At 45.4% G+C, this 22,961-nt stretch overlaps 1 protein-coding gene across 3 annotated transcripts in view; it reads right to left on the bottom strand.

Moving 5' to 3' along the window:
• ANO9 (anoctamin 9) overlaps nt 1-22,961 on the bottom strand; it is a 123,548-nt gene that overhangs the window by 64,987 nt on the left and 35,600 nt on the right. For all 3 annotated transcript variants that reach the window (XM_068260699.1, XM_068260700.1, XM_068260701.1), the window contains 3 exons: nt 18,621-18,734; nt 12,782-12,918; nt 3,497-3,555 (listed from right to left, as the gene is read on the bottom strand). In XM_068260699.1, coding sequence (XP_068116800.1) covers nt 3,497-3,555; nt 12,782-12,918; nt 18,621-18,734 — 310 coding nt within the window. The remainder of the gene's footprint in view (nt 1-3,496; nt 3,556-12,781; nt 12,919-18,620; nt 18,735-22,961) is intronic.

Below are 22,961 nucleotides of genomic sequence, written 5' to 3' on the forward strand. Positions count from 1 at the left end.
TTCCGCGGAAGGTTCGGTTCGCGTAAAAGTTCGCGAACCGCCATAGACTTCAATGGGGATGCGAACTTTAAAAAAAAAAAATATGCAGGCCACAAAAGTGATGGAAAAGATGTTTCAAGGGGTCTAACACCTGGACCCCCAGGTGGAGGAGTGGGATACATGCCAAAAGTCCCCGGGAAAAATCTGGATTTGACGCAAAGCAGCGTTTTAAGGGCAGAAATCACATTGAATGCTAAATGACAGGCCTAAAGTGCTTTAAAACATCTTGCATGTGTATACATCAATCAAGTAGTGTAATTAAGGTACTGCTTCACACTGACACACCAAACTCACCGTGTAACGCACTGCAAACAGCTGTTTGTGTAGTGATGGCCGTGCTGGACTGATGCGCACCATGGCGAGAACAGGTGGAAGGGTTGTTGGACTATAGCACCCCATAGCACTCCCAGTGCACCTGCAATGAGTGTAGGGCAGCCAGCACATAGAGGGGAGAGGAGACAGCCAGCCTAGTGACTCACGTTTCCACTTGCCTCCATCGCCGTGGCTTCATCTTCCCCTTCGTCATCAAATGCTGCTATGTATCTGTCTCTGCAGCCGGTGTATCCTATCATGCGATTTGCTGGTAATTTAAAGAGACTCTGTAACAAAAAAAAGTTCCCCTGGGGGTACTTACCTCAAGAGGGGGAAGCCTTAGGGTCCCAACGAAGCTTCCCTCATGCCTGTAGCTGCAGGCAATCCAGCAATGGCTTCCCCGAAGTGTCCCGCAATCCTGGCTCAACCAGCCTGACAAGGCTTGATATATTTACCTTCCCTGGCTCCAGCCGGGGGCGATGTTGTGGCTGTCAGCACAGAGATAGGCGGAAAAAGCCGATCTCTATCAGGTCCGCTTTACTACACAGGCGCAGGAGACTTGGGCCTGCGCAGTAGAGTAGACTGCCATCGATCGGCTATTTCCGCCTATCTCCAAGCGGAGAGCCGATACTGCGCCCGCACTGGAGCCGGGTAGGTAAATATTTACATCCCTGCTGTTCGGAGGGGCACAGCGAGACCGCCGGGGGACACAAGAGGACGGGGAAGCCTCAATAGGATCCAGAGGCTTCCCCCACCCAAGGTGAGTACCCCCCAGGGGAACTTTTTCTCGTTACATCATTTCTTTAACGAATGATGATGGCTGCAGAGACAGATACACAGCGGCAGCTGATTATGAAGCAGAAGAGGAAGCTTTGGCGTACACCTCCTATACTGTGGATATGTTATGTATAGAATGCTTGGGGTGCACTGTAAAACTTGCACTGGGGCCCAAAGCTCCTTAGCTATGCCAATGCCTCTAATGCTTAGTGCCGCTGCACTGTCAACATCCCAGTCCCACCTCTAAAAATGACAATATGTCTCTAATGTGCTGCATCACCTGCCTTGCCTATTAAATCCCATTCATATTCATCATCTGGATACAAAAGACCTCAATGAGCTTTCTGCCTGTATCCCACCTTCCCCAAATGTGGCAACACAATAACAAGACCCAAAGTAGACCTGGGATTTCCTTGCAGCTCTCCTCCACACACCATTCATACTTTTAACTTCCCAGATTGTTGCTATTACAGCTGCCAATATCGTTATTTTCAGAGGCATAGCTTGATGTGATAGGGCCCTGTAACAACGTTTTGATGAAACCCTCAAACTGGCTTATCGCAAACTACTCCGCTCTGTCATCAGCCTCCCAGCGGTGATCGCCGCTAGGAGACTGTTAGACGCGAAAACGCCGTGTAATTAGTCTGTACAGTGCTGCGATCCAAGGCAGCGCTGTACTGGGGACAGCCGTGTGACAGAAGCGATCTGCTGTCATAGGCTGAAGCCTATCACAGCCGATCGCACTGATTAGCTGGCTGTGGGAGGGAGTGAGGGGGGATTAGTAAAATAATAAAAAAAAATAGGTTTATTTATTATAAAAAATAACAATAAATATTTATATATATAAAAAAAAACATCCTGGGCGAGATCATTGCCCACCAACAGAAAGCTGTGTTGGTGGGCAGAAAAGGGGTGGGGGGGGGATCACTTGTGTGCTGAGTTGTATGGCCCTGCAGTGAGGCCTTAAAGGAGAACTGTAGTGAGAGGTATATGGAGGCTGCCATTTTTATTTCCTTTTAAGTAATACCAGTTGCCTGGCAGCCCTGCTGATCTATTTGGCTGAAGAAGTGTCTGAATCACACTAGCAACAAGCATGCAGCTAATCTTGTCATATCTGTCAAAACTGTCAGAAAAACCTGATCTGCTGCATTCTTGTTCAGGGTCTTTGGCTGAAAGTATTAGAGATAGAGGATCAGCAGGATAGCCAGGTAACTGGTTTAGCTTAAATGGAAATAAATATGGCAGCCTCCATATACCTCTCACCACAGTTCTCCTTTAAAGCTGCAGTGGCCTATTTTGCAAAAAAATGGCCTGGCCTTTAGGGGGGTATAAGCCCATAGTCGTTAAGTGGTTAAGCAATACCAGTTACCTGGCTATCCTGCTGATCCTCTGTCTCTAATACTTTTAGCCATAGACCCGGAACAAGCATGCAGCAGATCAGGTGTGTCTGACATTATTGTCAGATCTGACAAGATTAGCTGCATACTTGTTTCTGGTGTGATTCAGACTCTACTGCAGACAAATAGATCAGCAGGGCTGCCAGGCAACTGGTATTGTTTGAAAGGAAATAAACATTGCAGCCTCCATATCCCCTCACTCCGGCTGTCCTTTAAGACACACAAATTGGTCATGAAAATGCAAGTTCAAATATTTGAGCTGAGTAATATATTTATTTAATATAATAATTGGTGAAACAGTGGCGCCAACAAGAATAAAATACACAAAAACTGTTTGAAAAGGAGGTAGTGGTAGACTTACCTCCAGATAAAAGACACTAACAATCTCCTTGAAAAACAAAATAACTTAACCACTTGAGGATCGTGGTGTTAAACCCCCTAAAGACCAGGCCATTTTTCTTAAATTGGGCCACTGCAGCTTTAGGGGCTCGCTGCAGGGCCGCACAACTCAGCACACAAGTGATCACCCCCCCTTTCTCCCCACCTACAGAGCTCTCTTTTGGTTGGTGGGGTCTGATCGCTCCCCCAGTGTTTATTTTTTTTTATAAATATTTGTGTTCTTTTTTTTATTTTTTCTTTAATACATTCTACTATTTATTTTTTTTTTTTTTTCTTAAATCCCTCCCTCCCCCCAGCCAGCCAATCAAGGCGATCGGCTGTCCTAGGCTTCAGCTTATGAGAGCCAATCGCTCACCTGTGTCCCAGGGGGGTGGAGGTGGTGCCTTAGATCGCAGCGCTGTACTATTGCTAGCCCCAATTGAAAGCTGTTCACGCCAATCCGCATGGAGCGGTCCTGGGGCTGCCGCCGCGTTCACGCCAATCAGAATGGAGCGGTCAGCAAGTAGTTCATTTTACTCTGCTTATACATGTATATATTCCACTTATAATCATTTATTTACTAATTTATTTACCTTTTTTACCTCCTATTTCAATCTCTGTTTTTTGTAGAATGAAGTGTACAATCCGAATCCTGTAAATACACCAAAAGTTGCTGATTAATGTACGGTTCAAGACTTTGAAAGAAAAATCACAATATGACTGCTAAGAGCCCATTCACTTCTCTTCCTGGCGCAGTGCACCGAACAGTAAACGGGCTGTATATGTCAGGTGCACAAAAACGTGGAGCAAAAGTGGAACAGCTACCCAGAACAGGCAAGGATTGTAACTATTTGCACTAAGCGACTGTTCCTATTTTGTTGCAGCCTTGTGTGCCTGTTGTGATAGACCATGACTACCGGTATGTCTTAAGTATATGGTCACAGAACTACACACTACAAACACTGAACAAAATTGTACAATGCTAGAGGACTATGGCCATCAGGCTCCAGTGTGTGGAGGCCAGAAACACCAGCAGCCTTGGCTCTCCCTCCCACTTGTAAATTCTTTCTCCACTCCACTTATCATCCCAGTGCAGATCTTCACAGCACGTCAGAAAAAAAGTAAACATGTTAATACAGACTAGTGATGAGCCATTTTTCAACTATACTGCGGGCAGTGCCTTTCAGCATTTTAAAACAGGGCTGAAATCACTAACCGAAGTACAGTATGTTCTATCGTTGATCTATTTCTACACGTTAACCACAGCTAAAACCCATCTAGAAGTGCTCATCTAAAATACCAATTATTTGCTTAATAATTGGTGTATTCAAATTGTAACTTTTTATGTGAAATTTTGATGGCATGACCACAGGTACTTAGTTTAATGCTTTGTGGGTGGGGCTGCTGCTTGTACTGCATCACCCTGCTGTTCAGACTGTAAAGGGGGTCAGGCACAGACTGAACTTCTCTGAGAAGATTGCAGCCTATATCAGTGAAAGTCAGCAGTCCTGAAAGTGGCAGTGTCTGAGCTACTGATAAGGTACTTCAAGGCCCCCTGCACACTGCAAATCCGATTTGCAATTCCGATTCTAATTTTCCCTGGATGCTATCAAAAGAAAAATGCAGAAAAAAAGCAGCATGCAGTAATGATTAAAAATCACAAATCGGAATCACATGTAAAATCACGCCAAAATCGCAAATGGGAATCGCATGTAGTGTGCACGAGGCCTAATGATGCACATACCTGGTACAATTATTTTCATCCAATCTTACCATTAGAGATGGTGCGAACCGGCGATTTTCGGTTTGCGAACCGCGAAGGCGAACTCGCAAAAAAGTTTGCGAACCGGCGAACATCGCAAACCGCAATAGACTTCAATGGGCAGGCGAACTTAAAAAACTACAAACACTGTTTCTGGCCACAAAAGTGATGGAAAAGATGTTTCAAGGGGTCTAACACCTGGAGAGAGGGCATGGCGGAGTGGGATACATGCCAAAAGTCACCGGGAAAATTATGGATTTGATGCACAGCAGGGTTATATTCCCTAAAGGGCAGAAATCACAGTGCATACCTAAATTGGAGGCCTAAAGTGCTTGAAAACATCTTGCGTGTGTATACATGGATCAGCAGGTAGTGTAAGCAGTGTACTGCTTCACACTGACAGATCAAACTCACTGTGTAACACACCGCAAACAGCTGTTTATGTAGTTTATGTAGATGGCCGTGCTGGACAGGTGTGCACGATGGCGAGAGTGCAGGCGATGGTGATTGTCAAGCCCATATGGTCAGGTTGAGGTAACTCAATGACAGAACAGTGACTCTCCAGCTAATCGAATTTTGTCTGTCCACAATGAAGCAACATCATTATTATCTTGTGTGTGCCCCCCTCCCGCCACCCAAGACACTCATATAGCCGTCAGTCATTGCTTCATTGTGATACGCAAGCCCCGTCACCGCGGCAAGGTAACGATCACGAAGGGGAATTGACACATTTACATGCCTTTTGTTTTGTTGTTGCAGCCGCAGTGCAGCCAGAAAAATTAGGCAGGTGTGTACACGCACCAGAAAATTATTATTATGTTAGGTGGCCATAAAAATTCAGGAATCCAACTGGAGTCCTGGACCCTTTTGGTGTTGGCGGAGAAGGCAGTCAAGCAGCCTGCAGGCACAAATGTGTGAGGACTGACTTCGTCTTGGGGCAGCGGCCAGCAGGCAGAGATGCTGTGTGGGGACTGACTTAATCTTCGAGCAGGCAGTCACATGGTGTGCAGGCATAAAGGTGAGGTGCTGAACACTTTTTTGACCTAGGCGACTTCTGTTCTCACTGACAATGCCTCCAGCTGCGCTTAAGGTCCTTTCTGACAAAACGCTTGAGGCAGGGCAAGCCAGAATTTGGATGGCAAATTGTGACAGCTCTGGCCACAGGTCAAACCTGCGCACCCAGTAGTCCAGGGGTTCATCGTTGCTCAGAGTGTCTATAAGGCCAGGTAGTCGGCTACCTGCCGGTCGAGGCGTTGGTGGAAGGTGGATCTGGAAGGGCTAAGGCGAGGCGTTGGAGTAAAGAATGTCCACATGTCCAACATTAATTTTATTTATTTAAGTATTTATACAGCGCTGACATATTACACAGTGCTGTACAGAGTATATTGCCTTGTCACTAACCAGAGCTGGGACAAGGTCCTCCAGCACCCAAGGCTGAGACACCAAAGTGCGCCCCTCCATCCCTGCTTCCCCAGCCATCACACATTGATTGCTGTTAGACTAAGAAGCGCCACAGGGCCCACAACCTCCCCAACACCTTATTATCTAGTTATCTGGCTTGCAGTCACTGCCTTGTATCCCCTTTTCTTATTTCTTTCTGCTTCAAACACAATTAGTAATGACAGCTAAATGAATTGTGCGCACCCTCCTACACTGCGCCCTGAGGCTGGAGCCTCTCCAGCCTATGCCTCGGCCCGGCCCTGTCACTAACTGTCCCTCAGAGGAGCTCACAATCTAATCCCTACCATAGTCATATGTCTATGCATGTATGGTGTATTCATGTATATATAATCATCTGGGAACAATTTAGAGGGAAGCCAATTAACTTATCTGTATGTTTTTGGGATGTGGGAGGAAACCAGAGTGCCCAGAGGAAACCCACGCAGACACGGGAGAACATACAAACTCCGTGCAGATGTTGACCTGGCTGGGATTTGAACCGGGGACCCAGCGTTGCAGCACTAACCACTACGCCACTGTGCTGCCCAACATCACCAGAGTGTCTATATCCGCACTAGTCGGCTACCTGCCGGTCGAGGCGTTGGTGGAGGGTGGATCCGGAAAGGGCTGAGGCGAGGCGTTGGACTAAAGAATGTCCGCATGTCTGACATCACCATGAGATCGCTGGAGCGTCCTGTCCTTGCTTGCATGGACATGGGAGGAGGAGGAAGATTACTGGCAGTGGCACCTTTATTCCGTTGTGCTGTGACATCACCCTTAAACGCACTGTAAAGCAAACTTGCCAAATGGTGTTTCAAGTGCTGCATACTTTCTGCCTTTTGGTAATTTGGTAACATCTCCGCCACTTTGTGCTTATACCGAGGGTCTAGTAGCATTGCCACCCAGTACAGGTCATTCCCCTTGAGTTTTTTTATACGGGGGGTCCCTCAACAGGCTGGACAGTATGAAAGACCCCATCTGCACAAAGTCAGATGCCGACCTACTAGCCATCTTCTCTTGCTCTTCCTCAGTGATGTCAGGTAAGTTCTCCTCCTCCAACCAGCCACGAACAATACCACGGGAAAGGTGAGCAGCACAAACTCCCTGCGACGCCTGCTGCGGTTGTTCTTCTGCCTCCTCCTCAAAGCCACCCTCCCCCTCTGACTCCTCTTCTCCAGACGACTCCTCCTCCCCCCTCCTCTGTGATGCCACAGGTGTTGATGATGCCGCAGGTGATGTTTCCAACAAATCTTCCTCCTCTTCCTGTTCACTCTCCTCTACAGCTTGATCCACTACTCTACGCATGGCACGCTCCAATAAGAAAGCATATGCGATCAACTCGCTGATGTTGCCTTCACTGCGACTCACCAGGTTTGTCACCTCCTCAATTGGACTCATGAGCCTGCAGGCATTACGCATGCAGAGTGTCCAGTACTTCGGCCAGAAAATCCCCAACTCCCCAGAGCCTGACCTTTTACCATAGGTGTACAGATACTCGTTGATGTCTTTCTCCTGTTGTAGCAGGCGGTCAAACATGAGGAGCGTTGAATCCCAGCGAGTCGGGCTATCACAAATCAAGCGCCTCACCGGCAAGTTGTTTCTCAGCTGAATATCGGCCAAGAGCGCCATGGCCGTGTAGGAATGCCTGAAATGCTCACACACCTTCCTGGACTGCTTCAGGACCTCCTGTAAGCCTCGGTACTTACACACAAATCTTTGGATTATGAGATTCAGCACATGTGCCATGCAGGGTACAACTGAAAGCCGACAAGAGATTGCTGCTGTTGTCACACACTATGTTGCTGATCTCCAGTTGGTGCGGTGTCAGCCACTGATCCACCTGTTTGTTCAGAGCAGCCAGGAGAGCTGCTCCAGTGTAACTCTCGGCTTTGAGGCAAGACATGTCCAAGATGGCGTGACACCGTCGTACCTGGCATGCAGCATAGGCCCTGGGGAGCTGGGGGTGTGTAGTTGGAGAGGAGATCACAGCACCAGTAGAGTAGCACTGCCACTCAGCCAAGGAGGAGAAGGATGACAGCGAAGAGGACGTAGCAGGAGGAGTAGGAGGAGAAGGAGAGGAGGTGGCAGCAGGCCTGCCTGCAAGCCTTGGAGGTGTCACAACTAGGTCCGCTGCAAAGCCACCTACTCCCTGCTTGCCAGTGGTCACCAGGTTGACCCAATGTGCCGTATAAGTAATGTACCTGCCCTGACCGTGCTTTGCAGACCAGGCATCTGTGGTCAGATGGACCCTTGACCCAACGCTGTGTGCCAGAGATGACAACACTTGCCTTTCAACATCACATTACAGTTTGGGTATTGCCTTTTTAGAAAAATAATTGCGGCCTGGTATCTTCCACTGTGATGTCCCAATCGCCACAAATTTTGTGGAAGGCCTCAGAGTCCACCTACTGGTATGGTAACAGCTGGCGAACTAACAGTTCCGCCAAGCCAGCTGTCAGACGCCAGGCAAGGGGGTGACTGGCAGACATAGGCCTTGATTCACTAACCAGCGCTAAGCTAATAGTGTGCGGTGCGACGATAACGTTGCACCCACTGCCCTGTAAACTTTGCACCCGGTGCGATAAAAATGACGCATCGGGTGCCCCCGAAGTGGCACACTGATGCCGTTGCACCGCGCACTATTAACGGCTGCGCACGCACTACACTGGGCTGTGCTCGACATAGCTTTGCGCGGCTATTGCTGCCCGCAAAGCTACTTTTCGGGCACTAAGTGTCATTTCACTCCGGCACTATTACTTAGCGCCGGTTAGTGAATCAAGCCCATTGCCTTCTTCCGCTCAAAGATTTCCTTAATGGATGCCTGGCTGCTGTGGGCAGAGGAGCAGGAACCGCTCAAGGTGAGAGGCGGAGTGGAGGAGGGTGGCTGTGAAGGTGCAAGGGATAAAGTGGCTGAAGATGCTGCACCTGAAGGAAGAAGAGGAGGCGTAGGGTGGCTTTGCGTTTGTGTTCTGCTTTTCCTCAGGTGGTTATCCCATTGCCGTTTGTGCTTTCTCATCGTGTGCCTTCGTAAGCCAGTTGTCCCTATGTGGGTCTTGGTCTTTCCACGACTCAATTTTCAGTGGCAGAGAGTTCAGATGGCATTGCTCTCATCTGAGGCAGACACACAAAAAAATGTCCACACTGCTGAGCCCTAGGATGATGGCACTTTGGGGGTGGCGGCAACAGCTGACCTTGAAGGGCATGTTGGCTTGCTGTCCATAGGTGGCAATACATGCCGCCGGACACTGCCACGAGCTGTTTCTGGCGACGAGCTCCCCCTGCTTCTTTCAGCAACTCATCTCCTCCTACTCCTCTCTGACTCCCCCTCTGAACTGTCCCCCTGTTCATCTTGTGTATTGGGAACCCACGTGACATCCATGGCAGTATCATCATCATAATCATCCTCCACAGCTTCGCTTGTATCAGACAACTCCAAAACTGCACCAACAACAGGTACTTCATCATCCTCACACCTTACGTCCATACTGAGGCCTAACTCAGACATATGAGGTGGTGTAACATGCTTAGCGCCTTCATCTTGTAACAATATTGGCTGTGAATCAGTTAATTCCCCACCAAATAACTCCTGCAAAATGTCAAATGCAGCGGATGTGGTGCTAGTAGTAGCAGTGTTGGCTGCCAGCTGAGAGTTAAGTGGGGTGCTAGAATCAGAGCAGGAGGAGGAAGCTATGTCACGGTTCCAATGCGGAAGCTGATGAAGATGATGTGTTCTGTGTTAAATAGTCAACTACGTCCTGACAATCTTGGGGGTTGATTGCACGTGCTTTCTGAACACTGTACTGTGGTTGAGGGCCAAACAAAAGCACGCCACCACAACCTCAAACAGACCTGCCGGGTGGCCTGCCTCTGCCTTAGCCTGTTGTTTTGTCCATATTGGGGGGGGGGGGGGGGGGATGAAGTGAAAGGTATGCACTGACTGCTGGTATAATACAATGTGTAGTCACACAGATGCAGTGAAAGGTATGCAGTGAATGCTGGTGGTATAATACAATATGCAGTCACACAGATGCAGTGAAAGGTATGCACTGACTGGTATTATAATACAATGTGCAGTCACACAGATAAAGTGAAAAGTATGCAGTGCCAGTGACTGGTATAATACAATGTGCAGTCACAGATGCAGTGAAAGGTATGCAGTGACTGGTATATAAAACAGTGTGCAGTAACACAGATGCAGTGAAAGATATGCAGGGACTGCTGGTGGTATAATACAATGTGCTATCACACAGATGCAGTGAAAAGTATGCAGTGACTGCTGGTATAATACAATGTGCAGTCACACAGATGCAGTGAAAAGGTATGCAGTGACTGCTGGAGGTATACTACAATGTGCAGTCACACAGGTGCAGTAAAAAGGTATGCAGTGACTGCTGCTATAATACAATGTGTAGTCACACAGGTGCAGTGAAAAGGTATGCACTGACTGCTGCTATAATACAATGTACAGTCACACAGGTGCAGTGAAAATGTATGCACTGACTGCTGCTATAATACAATGTACACAGAGTAAGAACATGGTCGACGCTGCTGCCTTTTATAAGGGGGAGGGGGGCTCCAGGAGGGAGTGCAGCCTGATTGGCTGCCATGTGTCTGCTGACTGTGATGTAAAGGGTCAAAGTTTAGCCCAATGATGTGTTATAGGGGGCGGATTGAAATTGCTAAAAGTTTGCGTTTCGCCACGAATGCAAACCCACAAAATTTGCACAAAAAAGTTGGCGGCGAACCGTTCAGGCCATCTCTACTTACCATTTCTATGTCTCCTCCTACTCCTCTCTGACTCCCCCTCTGAACTGTCCCCCTGTTCATCTTGTGTATTGGGAACCCACGTGACATCCATGGCAGTATTAGCATCATAATCATCCTCCACAGCTTCGCTTGTATCAGACAACTCCAAAATTGCACCAACAACAGGTACTTCATCATCCTCACACCTTACGTCCATACTGAGGCCTAACTCAGACATATGAGGTGGTGTAACATGCTTAGCGCCTTCATCTTGTAACAATATTGGCTGTGAATCAGTTAATTCCCCACCAAATAACTCCTGCAAAATGTCAAATGCAGCGGATGTGGTGCTAGTAGTAGCAGTGTTGGCTGCCAGCTGAGAGTTAAGTGGGGTGCTAGAATCAGAGCAGGAGGAGGAAGCTATGTCACGGTTCCATGCGGAAGCTGATGAAGATGATGTGTTCTGTGTTAAATAGTCAACTACGTCCTGACAATCTTGGGGGTTGATGGCACGTGCTTTCTGAACACTGTACTGTGGTTGAGGGCCACACAAAATCACGCCACCACAACCTCAAACAGACCTGCCGGGTGGCCTGCCTCTGGCTCTGCCTCTGCCTCAGCCTGTTGTTTTGTCCATATTGGGGGGGGGGGGGGGATGAAGTGAAAGGTATGCACTGACTGCTGGTATAATACAATGTGTAGTCACACAGATGCAGTGAAAGGTATGCAGTGAATGCTGGTGGTATAATACAATATGCAGTCACACAGATGCAGTGAAAGGTATGCACTGACTGGTATTATAATACAATGTGCAGTCACACAGATAAAGTGAAAAGTATGCAGTGCCAGTGACTGGTATAATACAATGTGCAGTCACAGATGCAGTGAAAGGTATGCAGTGACTGGTATATAAAACAGTGTGCAGTCACACAGATGCAGTGAAAGGTATTCAGTGACTGGTATATAAAACAGTGTGCAGTAACACAGATGCAGTGAAAGATATGCAGTGACTGCTGGTGGTATAATACAATGTGCAGTCACACAGATGCAGTGAAAAGTATGCAGTGACTGCTGGTATAATATAATGTGCAGTCACACAGATGCAGTGAAAGGTACTGACTGATGGTATAATACAATGTGCAGTCACACAGGTGCAATGAAAAGGTATGCAGTGACTGCTGGAGGTATAATACAATGTGCAGTCACACAGGTGCAGTAAAAAGGTATGCAGTGACTGCTGCTATAATACAATGTGCAGTCACACAGGTGCAGTGAAAAGGTATGCACTGACTGCTGCAATAATACAATGTGCAGTCACACAGGTGCAGTGAAAAGGTATGCACTGACTGCTGCTATAATACAATGTACAGTCACACAGGTGCAGTGAAAATGTATGCACTGACTGCTGCTATAATACAATGTACACAGAGTAAGAACATGGTCGACGCTGCTGCCTTTTATAAGGGGGAGGGGGGCTCCAGGAGGGAGTGCAGCCTGATTGGCTGCCATGTGTCTGCTGACTGTGATGTAAAGGGTCAAAGTTTAGCCCAATGATGTGGTATAGGGGGCGGGTTGAAATTGCTAAAAGTTTGCGTTTTGCCACGAATGCAAACCCACAAAATTTGCACAAAAAAAGTTGGCGGCGAACCGTTCAGGCCATCTCTACTTACCATTTCTATGTAATATAAGGGAAATTGTACCATGTATGGGCACCATAAGGCTTATTTATTCAACATCAGCTAATTAAGGGTCTTCTATACCTATAAATACAAGCCATCCACAGGATCTAGAAAAGCATGTATGCCTGTAATGGGGCTTTTAATTCCAATTATGAGGACTGAAACAGTACCTCTCAGGTAATCTGATTATATAAAACTGGCATTAGAGTATTAGCAGCCTGGCAGCAGAGGAAAACACATATTGGCATCACCTGCTTGTTTCAGAGACGTGTTCAGTATTCAGGTTGTGGTTGCCCTGATCCGGGTTCTTCAGAAGACGGACATATTTTCTGAAGACGTCTGGAGGTGCCCGGACACCATAAAATACCTTCTTCCCATCTCTTACTTTCTGTGAAATCACAAAGCATCAGTTATGCTGTCTACATGCAGCTGGCACAAAATGACATATGGTGTGTAATATTGATCAAAAATATTATTAGCAGTCATAATTTGTGAATGGGAACACCAGTAACAATGGTGAGTCTTCCAGTAAGTACCTGGACTGCCAAATTCTGTCTAAGGACACAACAAGTCATAAAACTTTACAAATCTTCCGGTCTGTCTAGTTCATATACATGTGTTAGCTGGGGAGAGAGGCATCTACAGCATTCCACAAAGTAAAGAGCTCACAACATTGGTCACTCGCAATATAGATTTTTGTAGGAGCTGCACATGCTGGACTCTTGGTGAGGTAATGCAGACCAATGTGTAAGCCAGAAATGATTTAATGATGTGGCAGGACGGTATATAAACATGCACACGCAGGCCCGGATTTACATCACGGGAGCCTATAGGCACAGATGTTCTGGCACCTTAGACTTTGCCCTCCATGAACCTGCAAACCCCCCAAACTGCACTGCAAGTGTGCTGGCCGTCCCTTCTCCCTTACTTCCTTTGCCCTTTATAGGCAGTTACAGGTGCCCCTTAGCATTAGATAGCCAGAGTTACCCTCAATAATAAGTGGTAGCTACTAGTGCCTCAGACCGTAGGGTGATCTTGTCAGTGGAATGCCAAGAGCTGGATGAGTAACCTCTCATTTACACTCTGTTCGGGATTTTGCATAGGCAAAGAGGGAGGAAGGCACTCAAAGAGGGGACTGAGCCACCCTTCCATCTTAAGGCGCCTGTAGGAACGTGCCTATAGTGCCATATGGTAAACCCAGCTCTGTGCACACGCACCCAACATGTGAACAAGCATCCAGCTTGGACACAAAAAATGCCATTGTGCCGTGTACCGCTGCTTCCACCCCATGAGCCACTATCCCCCGCAATACTATATGCATATTCCTGATATAAACATCATAAGAGCAATGTTTATATGCGTTTATATGCCACGTCAATAAAGCATTTTGTGGCCAGTGCCTGGACCAGGAGGAAACCTTTTGCTTACACATATATTTTTTTTAAAGTTTAATTTTATTGAATTTTGAGGCATAAAACATACAACAGTACAAAACAGTTCACCTACTTCCCAACATCTCGCCCACCCACCCAGTGGTTCGGTGTACTAATCGGGAATTAATAGAGACCGCCAACTGCAGCAAGGCGCTGCGCCAAAGTTTCAACAACCTGTTACAAGACCTGTGCCATTAGGCTTGTAGACACTCATGCTGAGGAGTTGTCCAGAACATCGTGCGAGTCCGCATAATAAACCCATCACTGCCAGATCTTATCAAAATAACTTAGCAGGACAGTTGCGATTAAGGTAAGTGATCGTATACCATATCATGGCTTTATTCATTCTCTTTGACCAGATGGAAGTAGATGGGGTATCAATGTCCCATTTGTGGAAAACTTCACATTTACCATAAAAAAACATAATTTGCTTACACATTAACATGTGTGTCAAGTGTATCTAAATAGTATAAAGCAAATACAACATTCATAGAGAGAACACCATTCCAACAATGTGAAATGGTGATGGTGGTAATGCCATGGTTGAGGAAACCTTGGTACTCCACGACCTTAAAAACCAGGCCATAATTGAAGAGCCTTGCATTGTTCTCTGTTTCAGAAAATAGTCAAGGACGGTAACCATTCATTTGTTTGTGAGGACTTGAGATGCTAATTATAAAAAAAAAAATGTTTGTTTGTTTTTTTAAAAGCAAAATTTCCTGTGAAATACATTACTAAATTGTGGCCCTGAAGTAGGCCTTTAAAGCAACTCTGCAAAGAAGCATGGGTTAACATTCCTAAATAGCAATGTGAAAGAGCGATATCAAATTATGGACATATGAAGCTGCAGCTCCTGTTGCCAAAAAGTGGTGCAACCAGTTATATTATTAAGCTTAAGGCAGCGATGAGTTTTTCACACAGGTGATATGGGTGATGAGTAATTTTGTTCCATAAAGAAAGTAAAGTGTGTGTTTACTCCGGTTCCAGTGTTTGGTATAGTCCTGTGTACCTGTACTGTAAAATACAGTAGGACAGTCATACATAAATACAGTAAAAGTGAACATAAAAGCAACACATCAGTTATACCCCACAATAGACAGTGCCTGGGCATACATGCAAAAAGGGGGTCTGGAAAAGAGGGCACGGGATATAGACAACATTTTAAGATATTATCTATAACAATTTTTGTATGGTTTCTAAATCATAATCTAAAATCAACTATAAATATGTTAAAATAACAGTATTAACCACTTGCCGACCGCGCACTCATAACGCGCGTCGGCAAAGTGGCAGCTGCAGGAACAGCGACGCAGTACTGCGTCGCCGGCTGCAGGCTAATTAATCAGGAAGCAGCCGCTCGCGCGAGCGGCTGCTTCCTGTCAATTCACGCCGGGGGGCTCCGTGAATAGCCTGCGGGCCGCCGATCGCAGCTCGCAGGCTAAATGTAAACACAAGCGGAAATAATCCGCTTTGTTTACATTTTTACAATGCTGCTACAGTAGCAGCGTTGTAGTAGATCAGCGATCCCCGGCCAATCAGCGGCCGGGGATCGCTGTCACATGACAGCGGGGAGCCTATTAGAGGCTGCACAGGACAGATCCGTTCCTGTGCAGCCTCCGATCTCTCGGGCAGGGAGGGAGAAGAGGGAGGGGGAGAATGTCGCCGCGGAGGGGGGCTTTGAGGTGCCCCCCCGCCACCCACAGCATGCAGAAGCGATCAGACCCCCCCAGCACATCATCCCCCTAGGGGGGAAAAAAGGGGGGCGATCTGATCGATCTGCATGCCAGCTGATCTGTGCTGGGGGTTGTAGAGCCCACCCAGCACAGATCTGAAAATACAGCGCTGGTCCTTAAGGGGGGGGGGGGGGGGGTAAAGGCTAGGTCCTCAAGTGGTTAAAATCAGAAAATGTTGTCTATAATCATAAAACGATGTTTACTCTTGTATTAAGCATAGGAAAGAAATTGTAAATATTACAGATATTTTACTGCAAGTATACCTAACCCTACTCTCAGACAGAACCCTCCCTGTGCCTATCCCTAACCCTTAGACATCCACTGGTGTTGCCTAACCCTAAAACCCCCCTGGTGGTGCCTAACCCTAAGACCCCACTGGTGGTGCCTAACCCTAAGACCCCACTGGTGGTGCCTAACCCTAAGACCCCTGTGGTGGTGCCTAACCCAAAAAATGCACCTACTTCTCTGCAAATAACATGAATATAAAAAGCTATATATTTCTTATAGTATAAAAAGCCTTACAATAACAGATGCATTAAAAAATCTTAAAATAATGGTAATATAAAAAACAATATATTAGATTATACTGATTACAATATACTTATATTATACTTATTATTATACTTATACAATATATATATATTAAACTAGAATTGCGTGCATGAAAAAAGGGCTCTGTGAAAAAAGGGCCCAGCTGGATAATGAAATGGCACTGGTGGATAACGAAATCTGATAACGATAAACATCATTGGCAAACTTGGTTAACGATAAATGCCGTTGTTAAAACAGACAGGAAATAATAACGAAAATATATTACCGTAATTATACGTAATAATACAACTTATCCAAACCCTACTCTCACACAGAACCCCACCCTGGTGGTACCTAACCCTAACCCCCTCGATGGGCATCCAAGAGGATTCGCCGCCAGGAGACTTGGGTGCAGATACAGCCGCTATGGCTTTTCCTGCTGCTGCACAAGTTCCCGGCGGCGTTAAATACTATTCCACCTCTAGGTCCACGTGGATAGTGGGAAATTATGTAATTCGGCTACCAGCTATTGCTGGAAGGCGAATTATAGTGTTTTAAAAGTAACTTCAGCTCCATCTTCTGACGGCGCCAAAGTTACTGACTGTGCGTCACTATAGCCGTAATTCCTATTACGGTCTATAATGGCGCCGGCTGCGCCCAAGTCTCCAGCACTGCATTTGCAGTGTTCGCCCCGGTGGTGCCTAACCCTATCCCCCCCCCCCCCAGTGGTGCCTAACCCTAACCACCTCCCTGATGGTGCCTAACCCTAACCACCCCCCTAGTGTTGCCTAAATCTAACCGCCGTCCGGGTGGTGCCTAACCCTAACCACTGCCCCTGGTGTTACCTAACCCTAACCACTCCGTCGGCAGAAACACTCTTTTCCACATAGAAACGATAATATATTTGATAACGTAAAATCTGTACATAAAATTACAAACAAAATAATATGATAAAAACTATAACGTTGCAAGCTTCTAAAAACGGTAACATCCTTCAAAAACTCAAGTTCTAATGTTCTTAACAATATTTATTGTGGCGCCCTTGTTTCGGCTTTTTTCGTCGTATTAACAATAATTGCATTAAAGTCTATGGTGGCGCCCTTTTAGTCCACCCTCAGCCGGCGCCCTTTTTTCCTGCTACCCTATTGTAATTCCCCAAACAAGGTTAATTCAAAAAGCAATATATTTGTAATAGTAAGCTTCAAAATTATAATTTATGCATTGTACTCCTAAAAAACGAATTTTAAAATGCTAAAATAAGTTAAAACGGTAGTGAAAACTACTCAAAATGATATTTGTTACAAAACGTATTTTATAAATAAAAAATTTTGATTACACAGTTCCGACAACCGCTATTTAACGGGCGCCCTAATTTCTTCTTTGGCGCCCAGTAGCCAATATTTTGCATTGAAACCTATGGGGCGCCCTTTTAGTCCATAAGCCATATGCGCCCTTTTTTCCCAGTTCCTGTGCCTGGTGCGTAAATCTAAAAAGGGTGCTGCGGTGATTTGGGCACCAGGGAAAGCCACTTGTAGAATATCCATATTACCCATATTCTACTAAGGGGCAATGGGTAATACAATAGTATAATAAAGGTAATTTTTACAGATATTTTCCTATTGCTAAATCATGAAACCCTATTCCCACCTGAACCCTCCCAATATTGATGTCTAACCCTAACCAACCCCCATTTGATATCCGCTGATATGATTGTCACCTTTGCCGCTAAATTTAACCTATTACCCTATGCCAATGCCTGCCACTTAATTACAATATTTATTAAACACAGCTGATGGCCGAATTACAGCCTTGGCGCTGCTATAGCTGCAATTAACATTTCCGTCTATACGGTAGGGATCATTCGGATTCCTTGGAAATAAAATTTTCGCATATTTGATCGGGAATCGGCATTTCCAAAATCAGATTTCTGCAGAAATACTGCATTACCTCGACTCTGTAATTTTAGTCCAATGACGAAACTCGGAAGCATTGGACCAATCAGAGAATGCAGAGTCAACTCGGAAGTATTTGGCCAACCAGAGGATGCAAAAAATGACCCCCCAAAAAAAGGCTCCTCGGAAATTGGAAAACAGAAATCCGCGGAATCGGTAAATGGCATTGGTTGGAAATTAGCATTTCCGACCATGCCTACCATGTGGTGCCTATTTTAATGTCTGATTGCATTGAAGTACCAACTACAGAGCGGTGATTTATTAGTCATAACATGAATATTTATTCACTTTAAATGTTCAATTATGTGAAAGAATTATTGATTTTTTTTAACATTCTACATGACTGGACGTTTAAAGAGAAAACCATTTCAGTTCACTTTTAGTAAACCACCACCTAAACATACATTATTTAATACTTCTTACATTCTGATAAAAGCTAACCTTTATCTTGAAGCGCTTCATTTCAAGTTGAGACATGTATTTCCGCCTCTTCATCTCCTCCACACCGTCAATAGCGCTGCTCTGACACACCAGAACAAAGTCCCATTTCAGCTCCTGTAATGATACAGAGTGTAGTTATGTCCTTATACCAATTCCTAAACTCTCTCAAGCAACAACAAACTATCACAAAACCTCAAATGTTTGTCTTGCGTCCAAATACAGATAAAGAGGAGTCACCCAGTGGCTGCACTGACCAATCAGGAGTTGAACTGACTGGTGTAGGCCTTATACCACACTCGCCCCTCAGTAAGACACGTTATTTCTCCTTTAAATAGAACCAGAGACGAAGCACCCTCCTGTATTTTATTACATTTATCAGTGGGAACATGACAGTAAACACCTACCCTGCTTTTAGTTTTATTCTTCTCAGTCTAATCTATCTGTTATGAACTGTGATAAGAATCCACTGACTGATTCAGTCTATGTTTGACCTGGAATCATTATAGCTGAGTCACTCTTCTGTGGAGTCTTTTCAAGCCGCCCAAGCCTGCCACCTCCTGGCTCAGATTTCATACTCAGAGCTGTTGATATGGGAGGGGCGGCTGCTGCAGAGAAAGAAGCTCTGACACACACAAGTGTATCTGTGTGCAGTGTGCAGCCAGTCATTATCTACTGTATGCAGTTTCATTTCTATGAGAGACACTTCCTACAGGCAGCCACACAGCATACCAGAATAATGAAAGCAGACAGATGAAAGGCTGCAGCAGCCCTGCTTGTCTATAGTCTCATATAGCCTAGACAGCACATCCAGAACAACTCATAACCCGGAAGCAGAACAGGTATGAGCCGGCGGCCATATTGGATATTTCCTGGAGCAATAATGGATAAAAAAAACACTCAAAAAGGCACACCAGAGTGGCGAAATTATCAGGTAGAGCATTTATTCTTTACAAGCTATCAACTGATATGTTTATTTTGTGTGAATAGTTCATCTCTGGTTACCTTTAAAGGACAACTGTAGTGACAAGAATATGGAGGCTGCCATTATTTTTTTTAAATGATACCAGTTTCCTGGCAGCCCTGCCGATCTATTTGGCTGAACTAAGGTCTGAATAACACCAGAAACAAGCATGCAGCTAATCTTGTCAGATCTGATAATATTGTCAGAAACACCTGATTTGCATCGTTCAAGGTTTACGGCTAAAAGTATTAAGGTGGCCATACACTGGTCGATTTGCCATCAGATCGACCAACAGACAGATCCCTCTCTGACTGAATCTGAACAGAGAGGGATCGTATGGCTGCCTTTACTGCAAACAGATTGTGAATCGATCTCAGCATGAATTCGATACACCATCTGTGAAGCTGCTGCCTAGCCCACTCCCCCACCCCCCTCATACATTACCTGATCCGGCCGGCGCGAGTCCCCCGGTCTCCGCTGTCTTCTTCTCCGCTCTCTGCTCCAGGGCTCCAGCTTCACTTCCTGTCCGGGGAAGTTTAAACAGTAGAGGGCGCTCTACTGTTTAAACTTCCTGCCGGGACAGGAAGAAGTGAAGCCTGCCGGACTTGGAGCCCAGCGGAGAAGGAGCAGTGGTGACAGCGCCGGTGGAGCAGGTAATGTATTGCCACTGTATTGCAACGGAGATTTGAACGCCGCTATCAACGCACTCCCGACCCGCCAACGATCGAGCGAAATCTTCTGCACGGACAGGAACGACGGGAATCGTCAAACGATCGATTTCAGTCGGAAATCGATCGTTCGGTCAACGTTTGCGCAACCATTTCACAGCAGATTCGATCACAGTGATCGAATCTGCTGTATATCGGCGGGAATATCTTTAGGTTTATGGGCCCCTTTAGAGGCAGAGGATCAGCAGGATGGCAATGCAACTGGTATTGCTTAAAAGGAAATAAATATGGCAGCTCCTATATACCTCTCACTTCAGGTGTCCTTTAAAACAGTATTGAATATTGTAAAATGGCAGCTGGAACACAAAGTTACAGATATGTTTGCTGCCTGGTCACAAATAGAACTAGTCAATAGAAGAGTACAGGTGATTGTAGGCTTTCGCAGCCAATTTGTGTGGACTGGATTCAGCTCAGTTGCCCCCTGGGGGTGCACTTGTAGAAATGATACATTTGTGCTTTAGTAGGACCATCCTGCATAAAAGGAAAGTCTCAGGCAGGGGTCACACTTGTCGGCTTTCGTGCGCGTTTTCTGCACAGAAAAACTGTTTTCAACTGAGAACTCATGTTAATCAATGAGCTAGGTCACACTTGAATGTAGATTTCGCACGCAGAAAAAAAACTGACATCTTGCGCAATTTGTCAGTTTTCTCTATAATTTACATTAGCTGTTGTAAGGTAGAGGTCACATTTGTCTTTCAGTTTTCTGAAAAGTGTAGAAACTGAAAGACAAGTGTGACCCCTGCCTCATGGTAATGCGGCAGCTCCCACAACAATTGTGGAGAAACATACATTTTTAAAGATATATAAGCTGTTGTATAAATGTAACATTTTAGAAAGGGTTGATATGTGTGTTGTAGGAGTATATAGGGTTATAGAATACTGGTTTCTCTTTGCTGCAGTGCCTTGTTTTTCAGGCCACAGGTCATCAAAGTTACAAACAAGACACAGAACATTTCTGTTGTGCTTTTCTCCTTGCAAACTCAAAGCGCCAGAGCTTCAGCCACTAGGGCGCACTCTATAGGCAGTAGCAGTGTTAGAGAGTCTAGCCCAAGGTCTCCTCACTGAGTAGGTGCTGGCATACTGAACAGGAAGAGCCAAACTTCAAACCCAGGTCTCTTGTGTCAGAGGCAGAGTACTTAACCAGTACTCTATCCAGCCACTATACAGGATAGAGGTATTCCTGGCTGTTGTAGCTGAAAGGGTAACAGAAAGCAGCTCTTCTGTTTTTGGAGAATGGAAAAGAAGCAGGAACTGCACTGCCCAATCCAACTCATTTATAAATCTTGGAATTTTATACTCTGAAGCACTTAAAACAGCAGTAACCCCAAGCCCCCCTCCAGCCTCCATTATAGCACGTTATTGGGGGTAGGTAGTCACTCACTCACTAGTTCAGCGGACTGCAATATTACAATGGTCATGTTTAATTATGGTTGCCTGAGCTTAAAAGGATGATTATGGTGAATCACTGTTAGAATGCGGTTGGTTACCTGAGTGTATGGAATAGGTTATGGTGAATCACTGTTGTAATGGGTATGGTTACCTGAGTGTATGGAATAGGTTATAATGAATCACTGTTACAATGGGTATGGTTACCTGAGTGAATGGAATAGGTTATGGTGAATCACTGTTACAATAAGTATGGTTACCTGAGTGTATGGAATAGGTTATGGTGAATCACTGTTACAATGGGGATAGTTACCTGAGTGTATGGAATAGGTTATGGTGAATCACTGTTACAATAAGTATGGTTACCTGAGTGTATGGAATAGGTTATGGTGAATCACTGTTACAATAAGTATGGTTACCTGAGTGTATGGAATAGGTTATGGTGAATCACTGTTAGAATGGGGATAGTTACCTGAGTGTATGGAATAGGTTATGGTGAATCACTGTTACAATGGGGATAGTTACCTGAGTGTATGGAATAGGTTATGGTGAATCACTGTTAGAATGGGGTTAGTTACCTGAGTGTATGGAATAGGTTATGGTGAATCACTGTTACAATGGGGATAGTTACCTGAGTGTATGGAATAGGTTATGGTGAATCACTGTTAGAATGGGGTTAGTTACCTGAGTGTATGGAATAGGTTATGGTGAATCACTGTTACAATAAGTATGGTTACCTGAGTGTATGGAATAGGTTATGGTGAATCACTGTTACAATGGGGTTAGTTACCTGAGTGTATGGGATAGGTTATGGTGAATCACTGTTAGAATGGGGATAGTTACCTGAGTGTATGGAATAGGTTATGGTGAATCACTGTTAGAATGGGGATAGTTACCTGAGTGTATGGAATAGGTTATGGTGAATCACTGTTACAATAAGTATGGTTACCTGAGTGTATGGAATAGGTTATGGTGAATCACTGTTACAATGGGGATAGTTACCTGAGTGTATGGAATTGGTTATGGTGAATCACTGTTAGAATGGGGATAGTTACCTGAGTGTATGGAATAGGTTATGGTGAATCACTGTTACAATAAGTATGGTTACCTGAGTGTATGGAATAGGTTATGGTGAATCACTGTTACAATGGGGATCGTTACCTGAGTGTATGGAATAGGTTATGGTGAATCACTGTTACAATAAGTATGGTTACCTGAGTGTATGGAATAGGTTATGGTGAATCACTGTTAGAATGGGGATAGTTA

Source organism: Hyperolius riggenbachi, chromosome 11 (assembly GCF_040937935.1).
Source record: "Hyperolius riggenbachi isolate aHypRig1 chromosome 11, aHypRig1.pri, whole genome shotgun sequence".
Lineage (NCBI taxonomy): Eukaryota > Metazoa > Chordata > Amphibia > Anura > Hyperoliidae > Hyperolius > Hyperolius riggenbachi.